This window comes from Ischnura elegans, chromosome 7, assembly GCF_921293095.1.
Source record: "Ischnura elegans chromosome 7, ioIscEleg1.1, whole genome shotgun sequence".
NCBI classification, from domain to species: domain Eukaryota; kingdom Metazoa; phylum Arthropoda; class Insecta; order Odonata; family Coenagrionidae; genus Ischnura; species Ischnura elegans.
In genome coordinates this window covers 114,179,749-114,192,827 of record NC_060252.1, presented here as the reverse complement: position 1 = coordinate 114,192,827, position 13,079 = coordinate 114,179,749, and the positions used below count along the sequence as shown (strand labels likewise).

General features: G+C 38.7%; 1 protein-coding gene across 1 annotated transcript in view; it reads left to right on the top strand.

Moving 5' to 3' along the window:
* LOC124161920 (rho GTPase-activating protein Graf-like) overlaps positions 1-13,079 on the top strand; it is a 162,987-nt gene that overhangs the window by 94,854 nt on the left and 55,054 nt on the right. Inside the window, exons 5-7 of the mRNA XM_046538181.1 lie at positions 5,395-5,505; positions 7,617-7,721; positions 12,898-12,960. Coding sequence (XP_046394137.1) covers positions 5,395-5,505; positions 7,617-7,721; positions 12,898-12,960 — 279 coding nt within the window. The remainder of the gene's footprint in view (positions 1-5,394; positions 5,506-7,616; positions 7,722-12,897; positions 12,961-13,079) is intronic.

The following is a 13,079-nucleotide window of genomic DNA, read 5'->3' as shown; positions in this document are numbered from 1 at the left end:
AGAAAATGGCCATGGACCATCTCCTGATGTTTCTGCTTGTATGATAGGTGCTGCCTATTTTGTCTAATGTGGCTACACCTCCTTCAGTGCAGTTATAAAAGGTCAATATTTCCGGTTTTCTTTTATTATCTGTTCGTCTTGGATTCATTGATAGATATAGCTGTGTGAATTGTTGGCGAAAGAATTACATTCTTTGACCATTTTACGACGCAGGAAACTAGAGCTTTTTTCTTCCTAAACCAAAATAAGCTGCTATTATCTTCTTTCTTTTACTTATACGACTTTCAGTGCTAAATCTCTTTTATTTTTTGCGCACTGTTCCCGCAACCGTCAAATTATTGCTTAGAATTTCATGTACTTGCGGAATATTATTGAATCAGTAGTTCAAACTATGTTCCTCCCGTTTCTGTTTACAAAAGAAAACATTCGCTTTAACTCCTCTTTTGGACCGTTAACTAAAAAAAATGGACCCTCTGGTTGCCACTCTGAGTAGGTACATCTTCAAATACAATCGAATTTGCCAATGCAAAACTTTTGATGCTATATTTTGCGGGGTTGGAAGGTAAATATTGCCTATATGAACATCTTCTTTGAAAAGGAATCAATTGCTCATCAGCTTTTTCTCATGGCCCAATTCTATAATGTTGCCGTGTATTGCGAGCAAACATCTCAAATACATCTGTACTTTGTGCTAATTTTCCACTTTTCATTTTCTCTACTTTAGCAGTCACGTTGTGGAAACGAAAAGATAAAGGGGAAAAGAGAAATATGTTATGGCTCATGGAGGAATAACATATTTCCACTCCTAATCCATTGTGGTTCCAAAACTATAAAAAATTCTGTTACTCAGTTTTATTTGCCCTGGCTAAAAGTAAAATACTATTCAGGAACACTAATTCTTTCCTGTCTGTTTCACTATCTCTTTAACGAGAATTATTTTCAGTGACTTTCTCTACCTGAATATTAGTGCAATTCACAATTTTCTCTACCATTCTTTCAATGAACATCATACGAAAACAAACCATTCGAGTTTTGAATCCAATTTATTTTTCTAATAAGTCCACTCCTCTCAGTAACACTGCTACAATTTTATGTTCTTATGTTTGGTCTTGATCCCTGCGTATTACACGTTTTAACTCCATACTTCCCAACGTACATAAGCTCCCTTCCCTTTTACAAAAGTTAATCATCTCTGCACTGTTGTTCAGTGTAAGTGTCATGCGCAGCTACATGACACCCATCTTCTTTTTCATCAGAATCAATCTTCTTCCCTCAAAGATTCATTGAAAAGGCAAAGACTCATTCTTTTACTCTAGAGGTAGCTGACATCTAGTATGAATTGAAATCGATGAATGTAAGTATTATAAAGCCAACCTTCACTGGTAAATTCACAGAAACATGTAAATAACGACTTTTTTTGAATAACTACTGCACTAACGTAATTGAACGAAGTCTTCAAAAAATCACTTCTAAGAAATCGCATTTTCTACAAAAGTTGACGTCAGAAACAAATAAATCCTCATCCAAAATTTCAGTCAAAAGTCAAAGTATATTAGCTTTTTCCTTTTTTTAGAAAGACTGCAGGAATCCATAGTGTACTGAATGAACGTGCTAAAAGTATTACATGATCGATTTTTCGTGGCTCACTTCGAGAAAAATCACTGTAATATTATAAAAAAATACTAACTTTCTATTTGTTTACATGAATTTAGGCAAAAAATATACCAATAAATAAATATTTATTAATGTAAACGTAAAAGACAACTTGAATGGCCAGTTTCAGAAAAGTAGCTATCAAATGTGATGAAAATGGATGAAAAACATTCGGCGGCAAACCGTAACGAGAACGGTCGCGTGGGGTGTCTGGCGCACCCCACTCTGCAGAGCTTTGACAAAAGTAATTTTTCTTAAAAACTTGCATTGATTTTATAATTATCTTTTACATGTACCCTCAGAAAGCTTAAAAAATCAGCTAGAGGAGGTTACAGGTCATTGCAGTCACAATTGCATGAAAAAATAGCGCTTATATAAGACTGGGGTGTCTGGGACACCCCACGCGACCACTGCCGGGTTAAGGGCACAAATTGTGTTCACTTGCACTAGAGGCACAATGAAAATTCACTGCACGTAGTTTCCTAGCAAATGCAGCTATACAAAACTTTCAATTCCTGTCAACGCTACATACGTTGCCTGCCTAACTTGAAGAATGGATTTCATGTCGCCTTGATCCATCCGGAAGCTTCATGCACAACATAGGCCATTTCAAAATAAGGAAAAACCTTGGCAAATGTCCAGTCGGCATGCAGAGTGCTCAGCTTGGCATCGAGCGATCGAGGGTACAGGCCAGCCGTACAGGCTTGTTTCGTCATCACCTCTATTTCAAGATGGCCGACCGTTTTTGGCGGCGTTTAAAATTGTTCGAATTTTGATTGCTAATAATTCCATCATTACTTTTTCAACGCATCTGTCATTCATCCCAATCGAAATGAAATTACATCAGAAGTGATATACATTCGTTTTTTTAGACCGTTCTGATAGGCTTGAACAACCCTATTAACGTATCCCCCTTCCCCTATGAAAAAATTGTATGAACCTGTTTCAAAATTTTATACAATCTTATACATTGCCATGGCAATTGTATAAATTGTATAAAGTTTTGAAACAGGTTTATACAATTTTTTCATAGGGGTTCCAATGGCCGTGGCTCAGACTCCTACAACGATGTTATTTAGGTATTATCACATTTTTGGTTTAACTGCTCCAGTTTTATATTTTATGCCCTTACTCAGATATTAATATTATAAATAATGCAAAATACGAGGGCTTCCAAGCCTCTATCGTCGGATATTTATCTTTAAATATAATATAATCAACACGTCTAACAAACGAAGCTCTCACAACTGCTGGCAACTATTACAAACAATCACAACAATAGCTTCGCGTGATGTTTAGGCACCTTTGACGAGGGCTTCGTCGGCAGTGGCTTGGGGGGTGAGGGAGTTTTTCCCGCGCTTTAAAATTCGTTATATTTATCATTAAATATCTCGCGAAGGAAAACTCAGATTTACATGCGGTTTTCTTTGTTGTATTCAGAAAATAATTTTCTGTCCGCCTACGAAATAAAAAAAATTCATGCAAGTTCCCCATTCCCTCGTTTAAGAATTCCCTTAGGAGATGCTCAGAGCTTGCCAGCCACATTTGGTTTCGGCTGGAATTCCGGTGAAATCCGAAAAAAATCGAAAATCAAAATCCTTATAGGCGTTAATTGAAAATTAGTTGAATCCAGTAAAATGCGTGAAATTCCGCTCATGATAACCGACCATATGCCGAAATTAAGAAGAATATACGATGTGGGAATCGAGGCATGTCCAGAGCGCGTTACATCCCTTGTTAACCTATTATCACACCATAGCGGCCTTCGAATTTAGAGGCAAACCCTAGCAAGGTAAAAATTATTTAAAAACTGCGGAGCATGCGACGAGGCCTGTTGTTAGGTGACAGTGCATATATTTGACTCGTGCAGTGGTGAAACAAGCAGTCAACTGCATGGCTAGGTGCATTTCAGTTCATTTTTGTCTTCGTCTCGATGGTCTCAATCATATACTGTGTTGTCTTGATTTTCTCTTCGTCTTTATATTTCCGCTGCTCTCAGAATGCCACTATACTTGAAGAAAATGCAGATTTTTTGGGAAATTTACTTTCCTCAGCCTTAGAACGACACATAATACTACAACAAGATAATATATTATCAATGTATTCTTTATTTTCTGTCCTTTTTAAAATAAGATTTTTGCAACGTCGCGTATGCTTTTTATATTAAAGGACCTCAACTTCAAGATTTCATATTTGTGAAATATTATCAACAAGATGAGTTAACACATCCGCAATATCTTAAATTTTTCTCTGTCTTTTCTTATATTTTTTTATATCAAGGATAAATTACGTCGAATGGGTTTGAATGGGCAGTGACTATAATTTCTTGGAATTATGTGGTGTCGTGAACATTTATGTCTTCAATTTTTGCATCTCTCCTCTGCGTGAAATGTATCACCAGGTAGCCCTAGCATTTAAATTAAATACTTTTATAATTTTATTATGAAAATCTCATGTGAAATTACATTCACAGCGTCTTACGTGGCGATTTGATCACGGAGTCTATTGATGTGAGAAAGCTGCATGTCGCTGCGATAGGAGGGCTCTCCAATGTAATGTTGTTGAACCCTAGTGTCGTCAAATTTGGGACATTTTACAAATTGAAGGGAAAATGTGAAAGCCAAACACGCACAAAACATTTGTTTATATTCCATTTTCATCTTCTACGCTTCAAAAAGAACATCATTCCCATTGCGTACAATAGCGATATAAAACCAACATTTTTTTTCAGCATCTCAGCCTCATTGTAATACATACATAGAGTGAATATTCAATTGCATTTTTGATTGTCAAAGCATAAAAGCTATTGAAAATTTTTAATTAAAAAAATAGAGCATTCCGATATTTTAAGTGATTCTTCCCAAGTGCGGACTGAAATTTCAATTTGAGGACATTTCGGGATTGCGGTCGTCCAATTAATAGTTTATGAAAGGATACGCGTAAAAACATATGTTTATAAATATGTTAACATATGATTTGATGCTTTCTCTGCGAATTATGTGAGTAAACTGTTCACGGGATTCCCACCGGGTTAATTCTTTCATCACGGCCAACGTCTCAAGCTCCGTCTCGGCGCTCACCATCAATCCTGAATGTTATTTGAATGTATTAATCTACTGTAATTCAACATTCAGCCCTGATGATGAGCGCCGAGACGGAGCTTGAAACTTTGGCCGTTGTGAAAGAATTAAACCGGTGGGAATCCCGTGAACAGTTTACCCGCATGTTAACATATATGTTTAGTACTCTCTCCAGGAAAATTTTAGATTTATAAATCAAGGGAATTAGGGCTCGTCATTAATCATATTTAAAAATTTCGATTTAAAAAAATTGAAAATTCCAATTTTTTATTAGAAAAATTTCCAGGGCGCTGAGTAGAACATTTAATTTTAATATTCGCGATCACGGTTTTCCGGAAACAGTTTATTCGTGAACATGTCTCCTCTTAATTAGCATTTGCTCAAGACGGAGAAAGCTATTTGCTCAATTTGAGCACACGGTTCGCAGGAAGGAGGAGAATGCCGCCCGAAGGGGTGTGCCAAAAAATTGGGTCCCCTTTTTTTATGCCTCCCTATTATGATAGCCTAGCGACCCATTCCCTGAATCGCGGCGTGCGCGTAATGGTTTGTCCTGGGGATCGGAAAGGGCCCATCGATCCCTTACCGCCGCCGCCGCCTCCCCTGCGAGTCGTCGCTCCCTGCGCAGGTCCCATTCGCTCAACCCCCTTTTCCCTCTTTGCAGGCTGACGCCTACCTGGGGATGGAGCGGAGGCATTTCTTCCAGGCCAGCCTCGAGTATGTGTTCCTCATCCAGGAAGTCCAAGAGCGAAAGAAGTTCGAGTTCGTGGAAACGGTAAGCAAAAGTGGGGGGGACATCTCTCTCTCCAAAAGAGAGGAGTGAGTGCGACTAATAATGCGTCTCCTCTCCCGTGACTGCTCGCCTTCCCTCCCTCCCTCCCTCCCCGATGGTTCCATATGGCGTGCCGTGTTGCTGGTGACTCGTGCACCCCCGTCCCCTTCGCCTTGCCGCGTGCCTCTCGCCGTGAAGGAATTTGTTTTGCTACCCCTCCCCCTGACTTCTGCATGCTTGCCCCGTCATTGTCTCGCTATCTGCTTGTGTGAATCTCCCCTCCCGGTGCATTATTGCTATCCCAGCGACGCGACGGACTGTCTAGGTGGCCGAATACCACCCCTCGTTTCTCCCTAATTCGTGTTTTCTTGATTTCGTCGATCTCTTCGACTTACTCTGTGCCAGTGGCGTAGCGGGAATGAGCATCGTCTCAATATTTTGCCCTGTCTAATTCCTTTGCCACTTTATCTGAAGGGATAATTCTCCTGTGTCGCCTAAGACGTGCCCCTTTTATATATACCTTCACGATTAAAACTCGGCAAGGTCGGATGATATATGTTGTAAATTCTCTTCACGTTACGGCGTTCGTATTTCGTGCATGTCTTTCAAGAATCCGTTTCTTCTGTCTAAATCGTCTAAATGCAAAGGATATAACTTCGCGTTTCCGCCGCTGAACAGGGTCCCCTGCCCGTGCTCAGTCAACTCGATGGCAATTTTTCAGAATGACAACGCCCTCAGAACCCTCTGGCCTCATTTGTTTCGGGGCTTCTCCGCAATCCCTGCGTGGCGCTGTTTCTGGCGCCAAATGTAAGGCGGAAACAGAAGGAGCACTAACGTAACATCGTTTAATTGTTGACTTTTATCGCTTGTAAACCTTTTAAAACGCTTGAAAATAGTCGCGAATGTGCACGCCGAATGTCTCTCCTGTGTGTTATTCCTGGCAGACTTTCAATGATTTTACCGAAAAAATGTTTTAGCGGAGGAAACGGTACGAACATTTTACTCATAAATGATCGGAATCCATCCTCGTATTGTACCAAACTAAAGATTGTACGTAATGTAACAGCATGGCCGAGGGTCGTGATGTTCAGTTTTAAGTCTTAATTTTGTAAAAATACTTGACATTTTTATTGATTCCTATTATTTAATCATCATTGTTCATAGTTCCAATTTAAATTTGCTTTGCCATTGTGACACTCCGGTATAAAAGCCTGGAATCGTGAGCTGTAAATTTTCTGTGGTTACTCTGCTCATTGACGTTAGCTCTCCTTTGGTAACTTACTACAAGCAGCTGAATAGTTTCCCAAGTTGTAAACACAGTTTTAAATGTATCAGTAATGTGACTTTCGTGATATCTGGAACCTTAGACGTAGGTGACAATTTGTGTGCTTCTTACGTTTCGAAATTTTAATTTTGCAATACTCAAATCACATTTAGTTAACTGTTCCTCCACTAATGCCACAAGAGGGATAGCCATTTTCCCTTTCGGACTTTCATATCCATGTGCTCTGATCCTTATCCTGCAAAAGTTCCTTCCATTTACAATAATATCTGTTTATTCTAATTTTTTTCCATCATTTGTAATAATGTTAACTTAAGTTTGCAAATGTTAATATTTTCAGTATTCAATAGTGAATCGGTTTTTGACCTCAAGATATACCATTCATGAAAAACATATAAAATATATGTAATTAAGAATGCTCGTGTTTGTCAATTTATGTGGGCTATAGAATTACAGTTACATTTTTCGTACGATTCTGGTAGAATTTTTAAATGTTTTTATTTGCGTTGTTGGTGTTGCATGGCACAAAAGATAAAGTTTGCATTATGTTGTGTACTTATTTTTTTAACTGCAGTATTAAAAGTTGCTGACTTGTTGAAAAATTCTATGATTTCATTGATGTAAGAAATTATCCTTATTTTCATTAGTAATGAAAGTCTATGTTCATTTTTATTGAAAGACTCCAAATTTAATCAATTTGGTTGCCCCATTTAGAGATCATTACTGTTTACACTTTTTTATTTTTTTAAGTAATGTCTATTTTCATCTTGTCGTGTTAATTCTGAAAGGTACTTCTCGAATAATTTTAATGGAATTTTTTCTCTCCTTCTAGTTGTTGGGATTCATGTATGGGTGGCTGACCTTCTATCACCAGGGCCATGAGGTTGCAAATGACTTCAAACCCTTCATGAGGGACCTCCAACTGAGAATACAAAAGGTATGAATTTCCCCATAGAAAATTCATAGTAGTTTTTGATTTATTATTGTTGGTAGTAGGAATATTTAGCATGTCTCCTGCCTTCATACTGTTTATTTTCCCTTTGGACAAAATATTATTTACCATCTCATTGTAAACTTAATCATTTTTTATCATTTAGATGTTAATTTGTTACAAGTCATTACAGCTCTACTTGTAATGTCAGTCAAGCCTTGCTCACAGTAATGTCATGGTAGAGAGCAATAGGTCACTTAAAAGTGTGAAATTTATTATTAATATTATGGTCATTAGGATTTATTTGACCTAATGAGAGCTACTGCCTTTAAATAATTATTACCAAATCAGCATAGAACATGTTGAGTTATTGTATAATGCCATTTACTCCTGGGAGAATCTCCTTAGGAACATCCTGCGATATGAAAAATCAATGAATTGATGTGTAAAATCAATTGATAAATGGGTCTCCTGATGTAGCCGATTTGCATGCCTCCAAGAGTTACAAGGTGGAGCATGATCGAATGTCCACGGTCTTCATTCTGCCTTGTACACCTGCCCTACTCTTTCCAAACCCAAACTTATCCTTTTCCCTCTACTGCCTCAATAAAAAAATATTCCCTTCCTTTAGTCGTCTCCTCCTTGAGCAAACCCAATACATATTTTGTCCCATTGCAGAAATTTTGAGACTGATGTTAATTCATAGGATGTTAATAAACCCTTGAAAGCCATGAAATCCGGGAGTTATTGTTTAATTTCACTATTTTGCAAACAAAAAGTTAAAAAAATGCTTGGCTACAATTAAGGGTGTTCCTGGCTAATTTTGGGTCGCTGAATCCGAATATGACCTCCGTTTCTTTCTTTCACCCTCCATTTTTACGAGCAACCCCTGAATTGGGGAAACAAACCCCATATCTATACTTGTTGCTTTTCAAGGGACTTTCACTAAAATCATCTCCTTCTGATAAAAAAATTGACGTTTTTATCTATCAGGGTCATGAAAGAGACAAACTTGACTGGGGTTGAAAATATTTAGGGGATGAAAAAAGCATTGAAATAACCATTTTTCTTCGATCTTTACTGCATATGATACGGTAGCTAAGAGAAAAGTTTTTAAGGGATGAATAGTGTTCAGCCCCTCCATTTTGTAAAGACTTAATACTATTCTTCGTTAAAACTTTTGCGGGTGCTCGTCATGTTGAATTAAAACTTTTGGGCTATGTCGCCGCGTCAGATTTTGGGTGGCCCCAACGTTTCCCGACCGATGCTGGTCGCTTTCTCAAGGGAATCTGAAGAGGTGGGATTTAAAATTGGTATATATAGGTATACCTGTCAGGTGGTGGGGGAGGGGAGTGAGAGGTTGGAGGAGTAGGTTGTCGATTATTTTTGCCGATTACGGGTTGCCAAGTACAGCTGATTTTAAGGCCTGTGTCTCTGTTGAAGTTGTTTTTCTCCTCTTTAGATATTTCTATTGCTTCTCCTACGAGTCTCTGTTTAAAGCCTTTCACTCTCGCAACAATTTTTGCTTCCTTAAGGTCGATTGTGTGGCCCAGCGCTGCGTGTTCGGCTACCGCGGACTTCGTTGACTGCCCCAGTCGAATTGCTCTCTCGTGCTCCTCTAGACGTCTTTTAACCGATCTGCCTGTTTCGCCGATGTAGTTCTTCCCACAGGTCTGGCCAGGAATTCGGTATACCCCTTCGACTTGTAGTGGAGTTCTATCCTTGACGGTTTTCAGTAGATGTTTTATCTGTACGTGAGGCGAGAATATTGTCCTTATCTGGAATTTGCGTAGTATATTTCCTATTCTGTCAGTCGTCCCCTTAATGTATGGCAGGAAGGCTTTCTTCTGGTCGCTGAGGTCATTTAAAGAGGAGTTCGCTGCTTCTGCGGTGTTGATTTTGATCTCGTTGTTCTTTCTGATAACTTTATTAAATGTTCGAGAGATAACTCTGTCGTCGAATCCATTTGCCTGTAGAATGGCCTCTAGCTTCTTCCTCTCTTCGGCAAAGTTGTTCTGGTCGCTTATTTTGTAGGAGTGGTGAATTAACGTGTTGACCACTCCATTTATTTGCGCTGGATGATGGTGAGATAAGGCGTCCAGGTACCGATTTGTTGCTGTAGGTTTTCGATACACTGCATACCCCAATGTTCCGTCCTTCTTCTTTTCCACGAGGACATCTAAGAATGGAAGTTTTCCGTCTTCCTCCACCTCCATTGTAAAGTTTACAGTAAGAGGCCAGTACGGGCAAATGGATTCGACGACAGAGTTATCTCTCGAACATTTAATAAAGTTATCAGAAAGAACAACGAGATCAAAATCAACACCACAGAAGCAGCGAACTCCTCTGTAAATGACCTCAGCGACCAGAAGAAAGCCTTCCTGCCATACAGAGCAATTCGACTGGGGCAGTCAACGAAGTCCGCGGTAGCCGAACACGCAGCGCTGGGCCACACAATCGACCTTAAGGAGGCAAAAATTGTTGCGAGAGTGAAAGGCTTTAAACAGAGACTCGTAAGAGAAGCAATAGAAATATCTAAAGAGGAGAAAAACAACTTCAACAGAGACACTGGCCTTAAAATCAGCCGTACTTGGCAACCCGTAATCGGCAAAAATAATCGACAACCTACTCCTCCAACCTCTCACTCCCCTCCCCCCACCACCCGACAGGTATACCTATATATACCAATTCTAAATCCCACCTCTTCAGATTCCCTTGAGAAAGCGACCAGCATCGGTCGGGAAACGTTGGGGCCACCCAAAATCTGACGCGGCGACATAGCCCAAAAGTTTTAATTCCACAAATTAATACTATATAAAGTATGAGGGTGGACGGGGGTTATAGGAGGTGGTATAAAGAGCTGCCTCGAAAATCTGGAATATAGGTTTCCTTTAAAATAGTGGCATATCTGGGAACCGAAGGTAAATCATGGCCGTTATTCAGCAAAATAACCTTTAAACTTGTCTTTGACGAGTCGATGAATAGACTCCATTTTACCTTCATACCTTCGGAATCTTGTACATAAACAGTAAGTCTTCGACATACGAGCAAAATGCGTTCTGAGAGCTAATTCGTAAGTTGATAAACCGATGCAAGGCATTGAGAAGTGTGGTTATCCTGCGAAATGCAACACTGCATTACAATTTTGCGATAAATTATTATCTGGAGGCCATGTGATGCATAATACATCCTGACCTTTATCTTTTGATCTCTTTGAGTCTTTTTAAATTTACAAAAGAGCTGATGCTTTCCCGGCATATGCTGGCAGTGAAGGGTGTTTGGGTGCTCCACCGGGTTATCTTTCATTCAGCCCTGAGGATGGAGTACGACTCGTAATCCAAAACGTCGGAAGCCATGAAGGAGATTGCCCGGTGGTCACCCAAACAGCCTACCTTTTTAAATTCATTCTGTCATATTTTTATCTAACCTGTAATGATTGCAATTCTTCATTGGTATCCTTTGAAGATGCATTTTATAATCATTTTGCTGTGACCAGTTCCATGTACTAAACAGAGAAAGAAATCTACCTTTATATGATTCTTTTCAGATTTTTGTTGTAGTTATTTCCTAATCAGTTTAATTCTTACCCTCTGAGTTTTGGTGCGGTAAACATATATTCCTGAAATGCTGCAATTCTACAAGATATTAATTAAGGATGCAATAATTGAATCAAAATGGATAAAAACCTTAATCTTGCGTGCATAGTTTTTTTCTATGAAAATTTTATTTAATAAGTATGAATGGATGGAAGTGAAGGCATGTCTGTTTTGGAGGTTGAAAAATAATGCACCACTGTTTACTGCATTAGTGAAAAAATTATTTCAGTGAATCAAATGTCAAGTTAAATTTTCCATGATCTGTGAGTAATTTTTCCTGGAAATGCATGGCTCAGTTTTCTGGTAACTCTGTAGTTCAATTCCTTTAATTGCGTATTAATAGAACTTCCCCTATCTTTAACATTCAAGAGTGGAGATGGGCTTGCTGTTGAAGTGATCATGCAGGCAAAAGGTAGACCACAGATTAAGCTGCTATAATTGTTATGATCTCAAAACTTGGTGTGTAATTTTCTGAATGCGTTAGGTTTATGGTTCACATGAAAATTTACCTACATTCTCGTGACATATTTTGGTTTTTGCATCTGAAAGTGCATTCATAAGGCAGTGATAGGCTGACGAGGCTGCTCTCAGATGATCCGACTCCTGGCTGTGCTCAGTGCGACTTTAAATGACCATGGATCTTTTTGGATCCTTCAGACACATCAGATGGTAGAACAGATGTGATGAAAACATGTGCCATGTGTGAATTACCATATGCATACAATGTATTAATGGGGTAGCAAGCCTTGCCAGGTTTGTTGATAGTGTTGTTCAGCACATGGCACACTATGAACATGGGGTGCACCTTCTTAGTTGTTGCATAGCTATAGTCCGGATCATCCAATGATGGCCTAACTGTTAATGTATTTTATTTTTTCCAGTATTGCATGATTTATGCTATTAGACGCTTTCATTTACAGCAGGCAGTCCTCCAGTAATATAGATGGTATCTGTACTTTCATTCTTGTTACTTGGTAATGACAACTTGTGTTGACATTTTTAAGGTTATACCTTTTTTATTTCTGTGGTTCAGTGATTTTAAAGGTGTGCTGTTGCATGGTGTAGCCTCTATCCTGTAAATTTCACAGGGTTACTGTTGGAAAGTTTTCAAACTATTATTGCTTTGAGAAAAGTAGCATCAACATTAAAAATTCTGGAAGCATGTCATCTCTGTGTCACTATTCTACAAGTACCTTAATATTAAGAGAATTGCCTTGGAAATAAAAGTTACCACTGTGTAGAGCCTGGAATAGTTGGTCCAAAAAGTATTTTGAACTCAAATCCTGTTAATCCATTCAGCTTAACTTGTGTCCCACTTCAACTTCTGCTTAATTTTTATTGTCTCGACCTATTAGGTCTGGAATTGGTGTTGAAGCTCCTTCCGTGCACTCAGGTGTTTTCTGCATTCAGTATTCATTTGGTCACTTTGATATGCAAAGCTTTAAATGTGGTCTTGTTACACAGTTTTTTTCTCATTGTTATTTTGCCTACCAACGTTTATTTGCTTGCTCTTTTTTAGTCAGAGCAAAAAAATGTTTACCTTGCACATTTCTTATTTTTTTCTTACTATGATTTAATTCTTTCAGACGAGGGAAAATTTTGAAGCCACCAGGGATAAGACTGAGTCTCTGATGCGGAAAATGTTAGAGGTATGTTGACAGAATTAAATATTGAAGCAGCCCAAACTTATCTCTTTTTATGCATCAAATCAAAAGTTAATTGTATGATCGAACACTTGTTGGTATGTTTGATTACTTACTATTTTTTA